Raw genomic sequence first — 17,903 nt, forward strand, 5'->3', positions numbered from 1 at the left:
TGTGTGTGTGTGTGTGTGTGTGTGTGTGTGTGTGTGTGTGCGTGTGTAGAGGCCATAGCACAAACTCAAGTATTCAGGTATCATTCCTCAGGTACCAGCACCCCTCCTTTTTTTGGATCCAGGCAGGGTCTCTTGTTGGCCCAGAACTTACCAAGTATAACAACCTGGCTGACCATTCAGCACCTGGGATCTATCTATCCTGACCTCTGCAGTGCTAGGATTATAAGTATGTACCTCATGACCAGTGGCTTTTACATGATTTCTGGGGATCAAATTCAAATCCTTTTGCCTACAAGGCTAACCAGCCGAGCTGTCTCCCTAGCCCTGTTTATTAGTTTTGAGAAAGAGTCTAGCTCTGTAGCTCAGTTGGCCTAAAACTCAGTATGTAGTGTAGCAGGCTAGCCTTGAACCTACCATCCTCCTACCTCAGCCTCCTGAGTTTTGGGGTTATAGGCATGTGTCACATCACCCAACTGCGAGCAGAAGTTATCAAGTTGAGGAGGTTGCCACATGGCCCCACCTATGCTTGTTAATGTCAGCAAGGGGGACTGAGGCTCTGAGCCAGGTGCCTGGCTACCCACTTCCCCAGCTGGCCTTGACCCTAAGCTAAATAATAAAGCTCCAACGTTAAGGGCTCTTTCTGATTTCTTACGTAATTCAGATGGAAAAGCTCCGGAAGGCAGCCCCCACGGTGGATCTGTTCGGAGTCGGTATTCAGGGACCTGGATTTTTGACCAAGCTTTGAGATATGCATCTGGTACGTGATGGCTGAGGGATGTGGCCTGATTTGGGTCAGCATGGAGGGTGGGCACAGCTGGCCATGGCTGCCAGCTGTATACCCTGAGTGAGCAAACTCTGCTAGTACCTCAGGGCCTGAGGGGCCACCCTCCCCCACATCCCATCCAGCCATTGTGAGCAGATCTTGAGTCTGCCATCGGGGATGAAAGGACATCTGGACATCTGGTGGTCTAGACTCTCTGAACCATTTGAGCAGTACTTCCTCTGGATCACAGACACAGAAGAAGGGGCACCCACAGACATCTGCGTTTGGGACCTCAATCCTTCCCTGTAGGACTTCCAGCCTGAAACAGCTTTGTGCCTTGTGTCTCACCAGCACAAGGCCAGGCATTAAGCATTTTCTCCATCACTGGTGGCCGCGAACCTCCTCCTCCTGAGCATTCTGGAACTTTGGTTCTAAAGAAAGCACTTTAGACTGGTGGTCGGTGGGCGGTGGTGGTGCATACCTTTAATCCCAGCACTTGGGAGGCAGAGGCAGGTGGATTTCTGAGTTCAAGGCCAACCTGGTCTACAGACGGAGTTCCAGGACAGCCAGGGCTATACAGAGAAACCCTGTCTCAAAAACCTTAAAAGCAAACAAACAACAACAACAACAAAAACAAGCTGATGGTCACCACAGCTCTTACGGAGTGAGTGCCTGCTGAGTACCAGCCCTCCTGCTAAGGACTCACAATGGTACCACTCCTCGGCCACCCAGGCTGTTGTTTCACAGAGAGGAGTCCTGGAACTCCCTGGAGGCTCTCCTGAGAGGTTGTCAGTGAGCTAAGATTTGGACCCAGGTTGGTTGTCCTTTCTGCTCAATGAGGCCACCACTCTGGGGAGCTTCCTGTTTCTTAGCCCATTGAGCACCTTCCACCCACAGGGACCAACGGGAATTGAAGGGTGAGCCTGGGAATTCCTCCTGCCAGCATATGATGCCCACCCTCTCTCTCGAAGGGGTAGGGGAATGGTCAGAGGTCATGGCAGCCTGCACCCTCATCTCTCCAGAAACAGAGGAGATGGATTGATTGCCTTAAAGGCGCTCACTATAAGCACCATTGACTCTGTAGACTGCACTCCTCACTACAGCTGGGCAGGGTCTCACCTCGAGCCTCCAGGTCCTCTTCTGTCTGTCACAACACCATCACCACATTTTCTCCAGGCCTGCTGACCCTTCTGCCCCCCATTAGATAGAGGGCAGGGATCACATCTATCTCGCTGCCGAGCTTCGGTGCCCGGCCATTGCAAATGCTCAATAAATCCTTGGTGGAAAGAAACTGGCAGAAGCTGTTAGAATGGGTGGAGACACCAAGAAGAAAGTCAGGAAGTTGTCACTTGGTGATTGATGAGTATAGCAGCGAGCCACTGTGAAATACAGAGTCCTCACTGTATGCTAGCCATGGGTGAATGCAAAGAAATACATGAGCTCTATAACTGTGGGCTTGAGTCCTTCCCAGTGTGGCAGAAGCCCCTCAAAGGCCAACTTTTGAGTGCTGTGTGGCAATAGGATGGCAGTGGCCCCAGAGTATCTCACAGTAACACGGACACCAGCTACTGTCCCCTAGTACTTCCTCTGTGCCAGTGGTTTGTGTGTTCTGTCTGTGTCTTGCTATCACTGTAAGAGGCAGGAGCCACAGTCCTGGTGGCAGGTGTGGAATCCAACACTCAGACAGGTAAAAGTGAGTTCAAGTGGAGGAGCAAGGTTGATATCCAGACTCTCTGAGGCTGCCTGACAGAAGAATCTCTGCTTCTAGGCCCAGAAACAGAGTGGGTCTTAGTAACCATGATTGCTCCCCATGTGTCTACAGAGAATTCAGTCTTCATTCAGCCTTCTCATTAGCACCATTGCCTTCTCTAGAGAAGACACTTAGGTATGGACTGTGAATGGCAGAGCCAAGCTCTTTTTCTGGACCTGCATGAAAGAAGTGATGTTCTTACCTTGACTGCAGGATGCCAGAAGTTTCCTGGAAAGGCACATGCCTAGGTCCCCAGACCTGGCAGCTTGTGTATAACCTGTCCTGGGACCAGGAAGACTTCTTCCACATTTTTCCTGGCCTGTCTGTTCTGGAGGGTGGGAGCTGGGTCCAAGTAGCCTCAAGCCTTTAGGAGTGCTCTGCCCAGTGGAGATGAGCTGGCACTCTACCTGGTGTCCCTTGCCCAGTTAAGTTAGGTCCTGTCGGTGAGATCCAGCCTCCCTGCCATGGACTTTGTTTCAGGTCCGACATGGTAGGTAGGTCATTTTTGGATCCCCTTGAGGGTCGGCCATTTTAATTCTCTGCACCTGGAAAAGGCTCTGAGAGGCAGAAGTCAGGCGTGTGTGTACTGTAAAGCTGTTCTCTGTGTCCTAGAGCACCATAGTTCCTCGAAAATGGGGACTGCTCTTCTCGATGAGATCTGTCATGGGAAAGGACACTTGCTAGAGGAAGTGAAGAACCAGCTGGAGGCAGGTGAACAGAGCAGAGCCTTTGAAGTCTGGAGAAGTTCCCAGGGTCAGGCTGCTGGCAGGTGCAGAACAGGGACTGGAACCCCTGTGGCCTCCTGTGAAGCCTGTGGTCTTCCTCTCTGTCCCCTGCTGGGAGCAGGTCAGCCTGAGTGACATCCTTGTGGTGTGGTGGCTCATCACAGAGCACTCTGGGTCCCTCTCCTTTTTCCTCTCAATGCATAAGTTCAGGACTCAGTCAAGGCTGTCACCTTCATCCTACAGATTTGGAAGCCGAGGCACAGAGAACGATTGCAGGTGGCTGTGAAGTGTAGACTTCATGAACTCCAGCTCAGTGCTTTCTCTGTTGGGCCTCGATGCCCTTTTGTCTGCCAAGGCTCCATCCCTGCCCAGTGGTCCTGGGCCTTGTGGAGACAAGGTAGCTGATGGGCCCTTCCCCTACTGTTTTCCAGGGTCCTATGAATGCGGGATCTGTGGCAAGAAATACAAGTACTACAACTGCTTCCAGACGCACGTGCGGGCACACCGAGGTGAGTGGCATCTGGCTGTCCTGTGCTCTGCTTGGTATCCCTGTGGGCCCTGAAGGACATCCTCCTTCAACCATGGGAGGGAGGGCCATGGAGGAAAGAAGAAGCCTCCATGATGGGGGCTCAGAAGTTAGGCCCCTGGTTTTGGCCTCTTACAACATTAGAGATGGTCAGTCTTGCTCTGTTATCACCTCCTCCTCCCCCACAAAGCCATGTGCTCACATTCTCTCCTTGTTCCTCCTGACAACTCAAGAGAGAAGCTGGAGGCTGTTTCTCATTCTGAAGGTCAGGGGACAAATGGACTGGCATTTGCCCCTCCTGACCCAGGTGACAGGGAAAAGAGACCCAGGTGCAGGCCTTGCTGATGTTGAGCCCCAGAGCAGAAATGAGCCTTGCCCCTCATACTGTCCATGGGTGGGCAGCACTTCCCGACTCCCCATAGCTGTTCCACCCCGTCACTCCCTTGGCACAGCCCTGGCCCTGTCATCACTCTTGCCTATTGGCTATCTCCTCCCTATCTTTTTCTTTCTTTCTCTCACAGATACTGAAGCCACCTCAGGGGAGGGAGCCTCCCAGAGCAGTGAGTACTGAGTACTTTCCCCACATCCTGGGTTGATGGGGACCAAGCTCTGGGCATGGGAAGTAGCTGTTCTTTCCTCTGAGCACAGCCTTTGAGAAACATGTTGGTGGAGGCCAGGCCTTAGGACCACAGGGGCTTTATGAAATAAAAGCAGGCCTTCTCCAAGTGGGTTCCATAGCATGCACATTCTGAGGGGGGGGTCTCTCAAAAAAGGGTTCTCGGGCCAAGTACTCTGGGAAACCTTGAGTTGACATCTTTACTATGGGTGTCCCGTGCCACCATGAACATCTCCAGAAGGAACCTTCAGCATACTTTGGACCCTGACTCATGGGTTTAGGGTTCTGTAGCTCATGCTGGGGAACCGTTCTCTCAGAGGACCCTCAGCCTCTGGGACAGCTGATCCTTGGTGCTTTGTTTTAGGTAAGGTTCTAGATGCTGGGGCCCTGTGATAGATGTCCTGCTTGCCCTCCCTCCAACTCCAACCTCATTGGCTGATAAGCAGACAGTCCACAGGGTACACTCTGAGGTCAAGCCTCTACTCTTCCACCCTCCCCGAGGACAACATGAACTTCCAAGTGTTCTACCATCAGTGACGATCATAGATAGGCATATGTCTAGGTCCATCAAAAGACAAACTCAAATGTTCTTGGAGTGTTGTCCTTGACAACTCTAAAGCAGAAGCCACCCAGATGGTCAGTGTTAGGAGTGGCTGAGTAAGTCCGATCACCTAAAGGACCGAGTGCATAAGTGAGGATGGGTGCATACTAGCTACCTGTACTGGCTGGTTTTGTGTGTCAACTTGGCACAGACTGGAGTTATCACAGAGAAGGGAGCTACATTGGAGAAGTGCCTCCATGAGACCCAGCTGTGGGGCATCTTCTCAATTAGTGATCAAGGGGGGGGGCTTGTGGGTGGTGCCATCCCTGGGCTGGTAGTCTTGGGTTCTATAAGAGCGCAGGCTAAGCAAGCCAGGGAAAACAAGCCAGTAAGGAGCATTCCTCCATGGCCTCTGCATTAGCTCCTGCTTCCTGACCTGCCTGAGTTCCAGTCCTGACTTCCTTTTGTAATGAACAGCAATGTGGAAGTGTAAGCTGAATAAACCCTTTCCTCCCCAACTTGCTTCTTGGTCATGATGTTTGTGCAGGAATAGAAACTCTGACTCAGACAGTACCCATGGTCATAAAAGACCACATGTAGAACCGAGGGTGGATGCAGTCTAGCTACCCATGGGTGTGTGCACAGAGCTCTCAACCCTGATGAATAAAGCCAAGCACAGAGGAGCTCACTGCTTAGACTGTCAGAAAGCACAGGCATGGAATGCTTAATGGCTTCAGAAGATTGGTCATCCTTGAGAGGGTCTGATTTCTGCTTCTTGAGTTCCATGACACTTTCTGTGGGTGGAAAGACCAAGCTGCTTGCTTAAGACATAAACATTTTGTCCTGTGGGGGCCAAGGAATGTTCTCACCAGAGGGTGAGGAGGTTATGCCCAGGGGCATGGCATCTCGATGCCCCTCACTTGTAGTGGAAACTCCAAGGGGACATGAGGCTAGATTCCTACCAGTAAAGATGGTGACAGGATCTGGGCCCAGGAGCCAGGATGTGATCCTATTCATTGTTTTTGTTGCACCGTTATAGAATACTCAAAGATAATAAATGCTACCCAAAACGGAGTAGGTCAGTGTTTAAGCTAGCCTGAGCTGAAGAAAGACCCTATATTCGAGGCCAAGCCCTGAGAACATTGTTTTTGAGCCACTGACTCTGAGAGGGAAGCAAAGCTAATATAGATCCTGTGTTCACCTTGTCTAGACACCTGCTGTATACTATGGCTGGGGGGCATGGCAGCTCTCTCTCCCACAGCACAACCCTATCTCTGTCTGCTTCAATTACTCCTCCCTTCTTTTCTGGCCCCTGTGGTCTGCCTGTGGTCAGCCACACATTTAAAGACCTTCTGTATTTATCCTTCCTTCCTTCCTTGGCTATTCTGGGTCCCTGGCCTGTCAATGGACTGTTGTGTTGTATCTGGTTTCCACTGTATGGGCTCACTGGTGTCCGGTGCTGTGGTAAGAGCATTATTAGACCTTTCCTCATTTGTTTCCTTCCTCTTTATGGCACATTTTCCCCCATAGCCAGCGGGCTGTCTTCTCTGTCCTCTGTCTCCACCTAGGTCAGCCCAGCAGCAGTGCTCTGTGTCTAGGGAGCTTATGGGCCAGCCTTGGCACAGAGCTGTAGGACACTGGAGCTGAAAAGGCTCCCGTCAACTCCACACTGCCACTCTGTACATGAGGACCCTGGATCCCAGAGAGTGGAAGTCATTGGTTTGTTAGCAATAGAGGCAGGCCTGGCTCAACGGTTCTTATGCTTCCTAGTCTAAGGACCTGCCGTGCATTAAGCACGGAGACAGTCCGGGTGGCATCCACATAGAGACACACCCACCCGCTCACCCATCTTTCAGTATGAGAGGAGTAAAGGCCAGTCCCCATATAGTTCTCCAGCTCCCATGTTCACCTCCTAGGTCGTCTCTGGAAAACCCTGCTGGGTGACATTTACCCTATTAGTCAGGTGGTAGCCATTATGTTCTGTTTAACTTAGAGTTACTGTTGCCATGATGAAACACCACAGCCAAAAACAACCTGGGGAGAAAAGAGGTGTATTTGGCTTACACTTCCACAGCACTGTTCGTCACTGAAAGAGGTCAGAACAGGAACTCAAACAGGGTAGGTAGGAAGCTGGAGGCAGGAGCTGATGCAGAAGCCAATGAGGGGACTGCTTCCTGGCTGGCTTCCTTCATGGCTTCCTTAGCCTGCTCTCTTACAGAACCCAGGGCCACTAGCCCAGAGATGGTACTACTCACAATGAGCTGGGTCCTCTGTCACTAATCATTCAGTAATTAAGAAAATGCCCTACCGCAGGATCTAGTTCCCTTCTTTGTTAGAAAGAGCTGTTATTCCCATCTCACGGGGGCACTAGGGAGTGAGTCCAAAATCAGTCATACTTTTGTCGATGGTAGAGTGGGGTTTGGGTTTAGGTGTCTCATCCCAGAATCTTCCTCCGGTAACAGGCCCATGGTGGCGTTCCTGGGATGCCAAGCTCTCTTGTGAAAACATGGCTTAGCTGGCAGACGCCTTTAGGAATAATTCTCTCTCTCTATTCAACTCTTCCATTAAAATTCTGGAATATGAGTCTACAGGGTGGATTCAGCAGGGCCCATGGGGGTGGTTTTCAGTGACAGGAAGCTGAGGAAGGGGTGTCTCTAAGTTTTATTGGAGCTGGGAAATGTGGCCTGTGGGGGAGGGGAACAGGCCTGCTGGCAGGAGAGGCTGTGGGCAGAGATAGAAGCAAGCAGAATGAGCAGTTGCAGAGGGCAGACAACTCCAGGCAATCTGAGAGAGGAATGTCAGGAGTTAGCCTACAGGTAGCTTTCCCTGTTGGTATCCAGAGAAGATGACAGGATTACGGGAGAAGTTGAGGATTATGGGACAGCATGGGAAAAAGATGTTTTCTCCTGAGCTGCTTTGCTTGCCGTGGGGAAAGAGGTGGTGTTGAAGTAGCAGCCTTAGAGAGGACCTGGGGTCACCTGATCTGCACCCCCCACTTCAGAAATTAGATAGGGAAAATGGGGGTGGGGTACAGAGACTCCCTTAGAAGACCCTGGTATTCAGATCCTGTGTACATCTACACGTGTCTAAGCTATGGGCTCCTCAGGTGGTGACATCTCATCTCTGCAGTCTTGGCATCTGCTAAGACGCCCTCAGAGGACACCAGTTCCAGGGATGATGTGAAGGCAGAGGTGGGAAGAAAGATGGCTGGTGTTCTTCATGTCTCTGAGTTCAGCTGAGAGAGGCGGGCAGAAACCTTCCCACCCTACCCAGGGTGGTACAGCCTTGGCATGGAGTATTTCATTGGCTCTTCTCCTGGATGCTGAAGAGCAGGAAATGGGGTCCAGAAGAACAAAGCATCCCGGCATGGTTTACCTCAGGAGAGAAAGGCTGTACACCCTGACTTGCTTTGGCTTGAAGTCAAGTGAATAGCTGGCCCCTAACTCTCTTTTTCCCTCTGTATAGCTTTGACTCAAGCTGCTGAACCTCTGCATGCTCGCTAGGGACTCTAGAGATACAGGATTCATAGACCTCCACAGTTCACACACACACACTGGGTCTGAGCTAGTTCAAATGCAAGAGGGTGTGCCCTGGAAGGAAAGGTAGAGGCCTAGTTGCTGCTGACCTCACTGTGGGAGGCCTACAGAACAGGCAAACTTGGGCCAGTGTTAGCTGTCTTACTGTGTAGCACAAGTCTATAAAACTTAATGACTCAAAGCAACCAGCCCAGGTTTCCTCCCAGTTTCTATGGTTTGGAATTTGAATGTGGCTTTTCAGGGTCCTCTGTCTTAGAGACTCCCACAAGACTACAGGTAGGGTTGGCCAGAGCTGTGGTCTCATTCCAGGGCTCAACTTGTAAGGGTTTCTTCTAGGTTTACTTGGGTGAGGAGGTGAGGGTTTCAGGACCCTGTCCCTCCCAAACTATTGGTCTAAGAGACTCAGTTCCCACCAGGCACTCACAGAGGGCCAGACTCAACTCCTTGCCACTTGCATCTCTCTATGACTAAACTGAGAACTTAGCAGCCAACCACAGAGTGAGCAGGGGACAGGTGGCATGTGCAAGGCTGATGTCCTGGCTGCCAGTCACCTAAATTCAGAATGACATCCCATCACTCTGACTACATTCTCCAAATTGGAAGAACCCCCAAGAGAAAGAGTTCCATGGGGCATGAGCACTAGCAGCAAGGGGCATCAGCAAATCTCCGAAGCCAGGCCACCTTAGGGTAGGACTTGGGCAGATGGCTTCTCTTTAGTTTGCTCATACGTTCATGTGGGTCTGCTCCTTCCCTTTATTGAAAAGACTGGTTGGGAGAACCCAAGAGAAGAGCCTGGCCCAGCCACCTTGCTCACAGTTACTTCTGGCCCTCACCTCAGGAGCTGCAGTAATTGTTACTCTTCTGAGATGGGACATGAGACACGTGAGGACCAGGTCCTAGGGAACTTAGCTCTCACCGGGAGGGTTTGAGGATCAATTTGGGGATCAAAACTCCGAGGTATCTTATGGTTCTGTATCTCCACAAAGGACACCTGTTGTCACCATCCATGGCTTAAAGTCCCAGAGTGCAGTCTAAGGCTTCCCCAGAATGGAGGTCCAGGGAGGATTAGAGGGTGACCTGGCTAAGCATGGAGGAGTTGTTGCTCAGAAGGACCACAGCTGCCTCTGTTCAGAAGAGGTGGTCAGTGCTGAGATTCAATGGACCAGGATCAAGTTCTCCATGGGGTTCTCCAGTTGGGGCCTCACTGGCTATGTTCCATCTTGAGTCCAGGGTCTGGTGCACTGAGCAGAAACCTCACCCTGGGTGACCAGTGTGCTGTTTAGCTCAGGGCCTTTCTGTCCCCTCTCCCTAGACAATTTCAGGTACACATGTGACATCTGTGGGAAGAAATACAAGTATTACAGCTGCTTCCAAGAGCACCGAGATCTCCACGCCGTGGATGGTGAGTCAGGCCCCTCACTCTTGGGGGTCACACCAGAGAAATGCCCTTCCAGATCACTGTCCCTGCATAGTGCCACATCCCTGGGGAGAGGGACCTACTATGCAGGATTTTAGGAAGGAAATGTCCCTTCATTTATATGTTCCCTTCTGTGGCTGATCAAATGAAACTGCTGGGTTTTTTATAGTTCAAAATGAGTTGAATGTTGAAACTTTAGGTCAGGTCTTTTTACAGTTTTATATTGAGTGTTTGCATTCTATAGTGAAATTAAACCAATTTGTTAAAATGAATGATGTCCTTTGACATCTTAGATTATAGAGGTGGATGTCAGAACAATAAATTCAAGCCATTCATCTGTGGAATGTTAAGATTCCTAGAAGGAGGGTTTTATACCCAGAAAGGACTTGAGGTTCCTTGTCTAGCACCACACCACTGAGCAGTGATGTAAGGCCCGCTGCCTCTGCCCCATTCTCTTCTCACCTCCCTTTTCCCTTTATCCTCTTTGAGCCTCTTTGCTCCTGTTCTTCCACCCCAGGCCTGCTGGGGAGTTCTGAGCCCCTAGTGAGGAGGAAGAGTGGGCCAGAGTGGGGGATGTGCCTTACTGTGACTCTGCCTTCCTGGGTTTTCTCTTGGGCCAGGTCAGGCCTCCTAGTGGCATAGGCAACCCCATGAGTCCAAGCATGGCTAGCTGAGGTAGCAACGGCCAGGGACTAACAGGACTCCTGTTTGTTTTTTCCTCCTGCGGCTGTCGCCTCCCGCCTGGGTACAGTGTTCAGTGTGGAAGGGGCTCCCGAGAATCGGGCAGGTAAGTCTTTGTGGCCACCCATCCTCTCTGTTTCCAGCTGGGTTCTTAAGTCTTCGCTGAGCAGCATGCTTAAGGCCGTGTGTTCTCCCATAGACCCCTTTGACCAAGGTGTCGTGGCTACTGATGAGGTGAAGGAGGAGCCTCCAGAGCCTTTCCAGAAAATCGGACCAAGTACGTGGGACTCTGGGACCAAGGGCTGGGCTGGGAGGTGGGTGGGTGAGGGAGGTGGGCTGTCAGTTGGGCTGGGCAGTCTTGGGACATTAGCCTTCAAAGGGCTTCAGGCTGGGTGTGGGAGGAAGCAAAGTCCTGGGGAACAGGAGGACAGTAGCTGGGAGAAGAGTGTTGGTTGGGTGCCAGTCCCCGTCAGCTGCAGGCTGGGGTTGACTGCTGTGCCTGTGGGCAGGAGGGACACGGAGGACAGTTTTCATCTATTGAGAGAGAGAAGCTGGCTCACATAATCTTTACACTTGGATAAGGGAAAGAGCATGAAAAACAGAAACAAAAACTCAAGAACAATGAAAATTCTACTTGACAAGAAAAAAAAAATGCAGTGAGAATCTAGGGAAGAGTGTTATCTCTAAACACCAAGTTCAGACAGAAACATTTCTGTACATCACATATAAGAAATATATTCATATAGGTTCAATACAGCAGCACTTACTTGTATTCCTGGTACTTAGTGCTAAGCCAGGAGGATTTCAAGTTCAAGGCCAGCTTGGACTACAAAGCAAGAATCCTGTGTGGAGGGGGAGGGGAGGAGGGAGTGGTAGAGGAGGAGGAAGGAGAGAGAGAGGAAGTTGTTAGCACTCATTTCCCACGTGGGCTTCTATAACATACCAGACAACCTAAAGGATGAACGGGAACTGCTACAGCTCTGGAAGCCCAATGTTGTCATGCCCATGGGGTTGAGTTGTGGGTGAGTTGTGTCTTCCTGGTTTGCAGATGACCTTCATATGTCACCCCCTTATGGGTGGCAGGGGAAGGGAGAAGGGAGACTGAGACCTGGTGTCAGGACACTCTTCTAAGGACACTCGTCCCATGTGGTTCCTACCCTCATGATCTCACGGAATCCTAATTATGTCTCAGAGGTCCCAATTCCAGATGCCATCACAGTGGAGTCCAGCCCTTGAGCATGTGGGTTGTAGAGGGGCAGTTCACCGGTTGCACGGCCCTGTGGTTCTGTGGTGCCTGGGGTTGTATGGTGAAAAGCGGCAGATAAGATAAAAAGGAACAGAACAGAAGAAGATGAGAGGGGATTTGGGGAAGACAGAATACAAAAGCAGTATGAAAGGCTGCATGATGGTAATGACAGAATTGCTCTGCACAGAAGTAACTAGCAACATGAAGGACAAGCAGTAACAGAAGACCCATAAGAAATGTGTGAGAACAGGGAACTGGCTCAAAGGGACTGATAGTGTGACCTGTGTGACAAAGATGGAAAAGATTTAATAGAAGAAAAAGTTGCTGAGCTAATGGACCTTCTGTATGTGTGAGTTTGAAAGACTTGTCATAATGTCAGGCGAAAGTCAGCATGTGGATGGACTGACATCAGCAGATCCTAGTGGCTTTAAGTGTAGGTAGAAAGAGGAAAAAGAGGCACCTGCGTGTAGAAAACAAGTCGAACCTACCCCTGAGTTCCCAGCCGTCTTGAGAATAAGAATATCATCTTGGTAACAATGTATGTGGCAAAAAAGTGGGTATGTTTGGAAGGAAAGAGGCTGTAAGAATTTTACATCTGGGCAAATTGGCATTGACATGCAAATAAAAAAGCAAATTCAGAAAGACTTTAAAATATATATATACTCAGCAAACTGATCAATGGAACATGTAGAAGCACCCGAGAAGCTGTGGTGTAAGGGGATATGTGAGCCCTGAACAAGGAAGTTTTAGCCATTGTAAATCAGATTACCCTAAATATAGGTGTGAGTTATAAAACTGAAACAAGAGTAGCTCAGCTGGTAGGTGGATGCTTGCCTAGCATGCCCAGACCCTCCCTAGGCTCGATCTATAGCACCACATAAATTGGGCATGGTGGTGCATGCCAAACTCAACCATCTAGTAAGTTCAGGGCCAGCCTGAGCTTGTGAGACCCTGCTCCTAAAAAAGAATAAAAATTGAAAGTAAAAGAGAGGCATGGATTGGTGAATAATACAGTAAAGTGTTACAGTGCACAGCAAAGGACTGGCTAATCCCACTGGGCTCAGAGTGTGGTCCTAGGCCAGCAGGATCAACTCCTCAAAGTTTATCCAAAATGGAAATTCTTTGACTCTAGCCCAAACCTATGGCATCAGAATCTCTGGAGTAGAGCCTAGTAGTTGATATATACTGTGAGGCTTTCTTACATGTGCTAAAATGTCTAAGAAAAAGGTCTGGAGAGAGAGGGCTCAGTGGTTAACTTTCCTAGAGGACCAGAGTTCCATTCTCAGCACCCACATCTAGCAGTTTATAGCATACACCTATAACCTTAGATCCGGGAGATCTGGTGCCCTCTTCTGGCCTCCGTGGGCATCCACTCTCATGTGGCATCCACACAGAGACACATAAATACAAATAAGTTTTTTTTCAGTTTAATAAGCAGCAGGTTAAATGACCTTTCTCAGTAGTAAAACACTTTAAAATGCCATTTCTGTCCCACTGTTAACAATTAAAGAAATATATCTTATCTGCTGTCTAAAATAATAAGGAATATCAAAGAATAACGGAACACAGGTGAAAATGGGAAAGCAAAGAGCTCATGCCCCAAACAGGCAGAGCCCAGGAGGACACACCAGAGTATAAAGCACAGAAAAAGTGCAGGTTGATGCTCCTTAGCCAAGATGCTAAAGACCAATAATTGCTTTTGATTTTTGGATTTTTGCATATCATAATGAAATGCTCCAGGATGGGATCTGAGTCTAAATGCAGAATTTACTTACCTTCCATATATGTGTGTAGATAACCTCTAAGTGATCTCATTAAATATTTGTAATGATATTATGTGTGGCATAGAGACCCAGAGCTTGGAGTTCCCTACTTGTGGCATCTTGTTGGAACATTTCAGGTCTGGGGATTAGGGATGTTCGCCATGTAAAACCAAATCAATTGTGGCAATAAAAGCAAGCCGTATAATCTCCCCGGTGAGAAAACAGAAGCTGTCAAGCTCATTTGAAATAATCCCAATCACTAACGGTTTACTAGCATTGTACCCAGTTCTTTCCTTATCTTTTCTCGTTGCTTCTGTGTGTCTTTCTTGGAGACTTTGCCCTTCTCCCTTAAAGAGATTAAAGGCCCCGTCATGGCTTATTGTGGTGCTGTCTGTTTCCTTGTGCGTGAATACCACCGGTGCAGTTCTGAAGTCGTGTGATGGTTGTGTGATGGTTTGATCGTCTGTCTCCCTTTCCACACAGCTCCTTGAGGATAAGGACATGACAGTTTCTGCTCAGCCTCCACTTCAGTGCCATCCTTGCTTAATGAGTGAGAGCATAGGCTCATGTAGGAACATGTCATTAGACACATGCAAACACGTAGGAATCACGACCTGACAGATCACTAGGAACTTAATAATATTAATGCCAGACGAACTAATAAAATGGTTTAATTAAATGTTTGAGCAATGCTTCTTAAACTTTCCCATGCATTAGAATGTTCTCATTAAAACGTAAATTCATGAGCCACACCCATAGAGATATTCTTTTAACAGATCTTGGGTTTCTGTCAGGCTCCTTTGGTCCTAATGTTACTGGTCCGGGAACCACTTAGGAGCAGCATCTTAGGACAGGGTTTCATGTCACATAGCCCAAGATAACGAAGAATTCCATGTGTAGATGAGGGTCACATTGAACCTCTTCCCCTTGCTTCCCTATTGCGGGGATTACAAGTATGCACCACCATGTGCAGTGTATGCAGAACTTGGGAGGGATCACAGGGCATCCTGCATGCTAGGTGAGTTTCCTAGCCCTGCTGTAGAGATTTTGAGCCACAAGCTTTCATACACCAAGCAATAATGTGTCTAAATTAAAGTAAATCCAGAGAAGCAATGGAATGGGAGGATTTACCGCAGCCTTTAGTCTTTGCTGGAGCAAATGGATAAGATTATATAAGCTTGAAATAATATATAATTAATATAGTTGATTTAATAACCTTGACAGGAACTAGTATACATACTTTTTCAGTATTCACAAGTCAGATCCAAATATTGTTTAACTACTCAAAATCCTAAAGCTTCCACCTTGGGAGAGGCAAGCAAAGGGGACGAAGAAGTCAGCAGAGACAAAGCTGCCTGTAATACATGTGACAGAATGTTGATAACATGAATCTACAGATGATTTAGCAATTTTTTAAAAAGGGGGTTCACAAAAGAAAAACTATAGTTAATTATACAAGAAAAATAATCAATTTCCTTAGAAATCAAAGAAATGGAAAATAAACCTGTAGTGTAAGTGGCTCCTCCCTCCCAGGTCAGATATGCAGACTAGGGAGGTAGTAATGGTGCAGGGTTCGGTTGGCAATGGTGCCTGGGTTAGCAGAAGCCTCCAAAAGGCATGCCCTTCCCCACCTATCCCTGGGAAGTTACTGACAGGCTCCTGAGCAGCGACCTTTATTTTTAGATCATGTGCCAAATGTGCAAAAGCCCCTGCAACGATGTGGATTCCAGCGTTTTTAATAAGGGAGGGGGTGACTTGAAACAATCTGGATGTCCCTTGGTGGAGGGCAACTGGATCAGCAAATTCCCAAGTCCCATGGGAGCCATGTAGCCAATAAAGGCAGTCCTGGAGATCAATACTTATTGATTGGGCAAGATGTCCACAAAGTATTGTCGATTGAATACACCAGGTTACAAAGAGGATATCGATCAGGGATGGCTAATTCAAGGCTATAGGAGCCAGACAAATGGTAGCCGCAGAGAAACACCCCAGAGGAGGGTGAGAGGTGTGGGATAGGACAGGGCAGCTGTTCATGTCCTGGGAGATGATGTTCCCATTGGTATAGGGATTGTAAAAGACGGCACTTGCTCCTTTAAAAAACGTTGAGCTTGTATTTATCAATATTTTATAACTGTCCCCAAATGAACCATTTTACATCAGACAACTTTAGAGGAGGATTTAGGCAGAATCTAGAAAGATAGAATGGTAAGAGTCTAGTGATGGGCCAGCAAGATGGCTCAGGGATAAAGTGTTTGCCTAATTACCTCATGCCTGATAGATACCTGAGCTTGATCCCCAGAACCCATGAAAAGGTGCAAAGACAGATCCAGCCACATAAAGTTGTTCTCTGACCTCTACTTGTACTCTGTAGCAGTATGCACCCACATATACCTCAGACACATGTAATAATAAACAAATGAACAATATTAAAGCCTAGTGAGGACTAAGAAGTAGGACCTCAGCTCTGGTGGGTGGGGGCACCCTGGGATAAGGGACCATGCTTGTGACTCCTGCAGTGGGCAAGGCTTATAGAAAGGCTGATGGGAAGGTTGGTTTGGGGGTCCCTTTGGGGTCTTCTAAGCACCAGGGCTGGAGCTTTTGAGACCTGAGACTGGAACATGTCAGGCACCGTTTCTAAGAATTCCACACTGAGAGCTAACCCTCAACAGCAGTCGTCTGGATATCCCCCCTGTTACCTCCCTCCTACAGGTAGGAAAATGGAGGGACAAAGTGGTTAGGGGCAGGTGAGTTGGTTCAGTTCATAAAGTGCTTTCATGGAGACATGAGGAACTTAGTTCAGATCCCCAGGACCCAAATAAAAAGCCAGGTGCAGCGGTATATGCCTGTAATCCTAAGCTGGCAGAGAAGGGTCGATTCCTGGAGTACACTGGCCAGTCAATTCCCCAAAACAGTGAGCTCAAGGCTCAGCAAGAAACCTTGTCTCAAAAGATAAAGTAAAGCTGGGCAGTGGTGGCACATGCCTTTAATCCCAGCACTTGGGAGGCAGAGGCAGGCAGATTTCTGAGTCCGAGGCCAGTCTACAGAGTGAATTCCAGGACAGCCAGGGCTATACAGAGAAACCCTGTCTTAAAAAAACCAAAAAGAAAAAAAAAGATGAAGTAAACAACTGTGGAGGAAAACACCCAACGTTGACCTCAGGCCTCCACACATATGAGAATCCATGTACACAGTGTGTACATGCACCTGTCTCTGCAACCCCACCCCATACCCAGAGCACAAACTGTCAGAGATTACAAGGGGGGCCACACCGGTATTTGAACCAGACAGTTCAACTCCACAGTCCCAAGTTGAGTCTGGTTGGTGATCCCATAATGAGTCGGAGTTTGGGTGCTAAGAGATAACTGATCTCTTGGGGGTGGGGGACGGCGCCTGTTCTCACACCTCTTTCTCCTTCTGCAGAAACCGGCAATTACACCTGCGAGTTCTGCGGGAAGCAATACAAGTACTACACGCCCTACCAGGAGCACGTGGCCTTACATGCCCCCATCAGTGAGTTACTTCTCCAGTCGGGAGATGGGAAGACCTGGGAAGGGACAGTGGTTAGCCACTGGCCAGGACTCTGGAGCCCTTCCAGGGAAGGTGTCGGGAAGGTGAACTCAGGTCTGGGCTATCAGGTGTCTGGGTCTGTCCTGGGTCCAGGAGGTAGCCTATGAGATAGAAGAGCCTAGAAAGCCTGCTCAGAAACCAACTCAGAAGAGTCCTCTCAAAGTAGCTTAGGGGACTGTCTCTCATAGAGTGGATGTCTAATAGATGTGATTTGTCCAGGAACTGAAGTGGGCCCTGTCCCTACCTTCTCCTCGCACCTGCATGTTGTGGATTTCCTGACTCTGAGCACACCCCCATAGTTATCTATCTTGGGATGAAGCTTTCTTTCTAATAGACGAAGGCCCAACCTTGCTGATGGGAGAGTGACTGGACAAGATGGCCCAAGTGGTAGAAAGCTAAGGAGACAGACAGCATGCTAAGGTGGGAGGCAAAAGACCTGCAAACCAGGCCCAGGGATCACAGACTTACAGACCATGGACATCCCTTACTCTACTCCTGGCAAGGATAGGAAGGCACTCAAAGGCCCCTCCCCGGGAACACCTAGTCTTCCATTCTCCTGAGGCCTGGAAACCTACTAGTGACTTCCTGGATGGCTTTTTGTGGATGGCAGTCAGAGGAAGGTCAATCTCTATATGAGCCAGAGGGCCTCAGTCTTTCACCCTTTCCTGTACAGGTGGAGACATAAGTTGCAATGAGGCTGGACTTACATGACCTCTGGGGCAGTAGGGTGGGGTGTTTAGAAGCCTTTGCTAATTTACCTGTGTGGACAACT

The 17,903-nt window shown here is 48.9% G+C and overlaps 1 protein-coding gene across 11 annotated transcripts in view; it reads left to right on the forward strand.

Moving 5' to 3' along the window:
* The window catches only part of Znf618 (zinc finger protein 618), a 167,343-nt gene that overhangs the window by 113,120 nt on the left and 36,320 nt on the right, over positions 1-17,903 (forward strand). For 4 of the 11 annotated variants that reach the window (XM_031377612.1, XM_031377615.1, XM_031377613.1 and 1 more), the window contains exons 4-10: positions 662-757; positions 3,670-3,747; positions 4,286-4,324; positions 9,770-9,859; positions 10,602-10,661; positions 10,755-10,832; positions 16,985-17,074. In XM_031377612.1, the coding sequence (XP_031233472.1) occupies positions 662-757; positions 3,670-3,747; positions 4,286-4,324; positions 9,770-9,859; positions 10,602-10,661; positions 10,755-10,832; positions 16,985-17,074 (531 nt within the window). The remainder of the gene's footprint in view (positions 1-661; positions 758-3,669; positions 3,748-4,285; positions 4,325-9,769; positions 9,860-10,601; positions 10,662-10,754; positions 10,833-16,984; positions 17,075-17,903) is intronic. The other 7 variants (XM_031377614.1, XM_031377617.1, XM_031377618.1 and 4 more) reach the window with 3 other exon arrangements.

This window comes from Mastomys coucha, unplaced genomic scaffold, assembly GCF_008632895.1.
Source record: "Mastomys coucha isolate ucsf_1 unplaced genomic scaffold, UCSF_Mcou_1 pScaffold18, whole genome shotgun sequence".
NCBI lineage: Eukaryota > Metazoa > Chordata > Mammalia > Rodentia > Muridae > Mastomys > Mastomys coucha.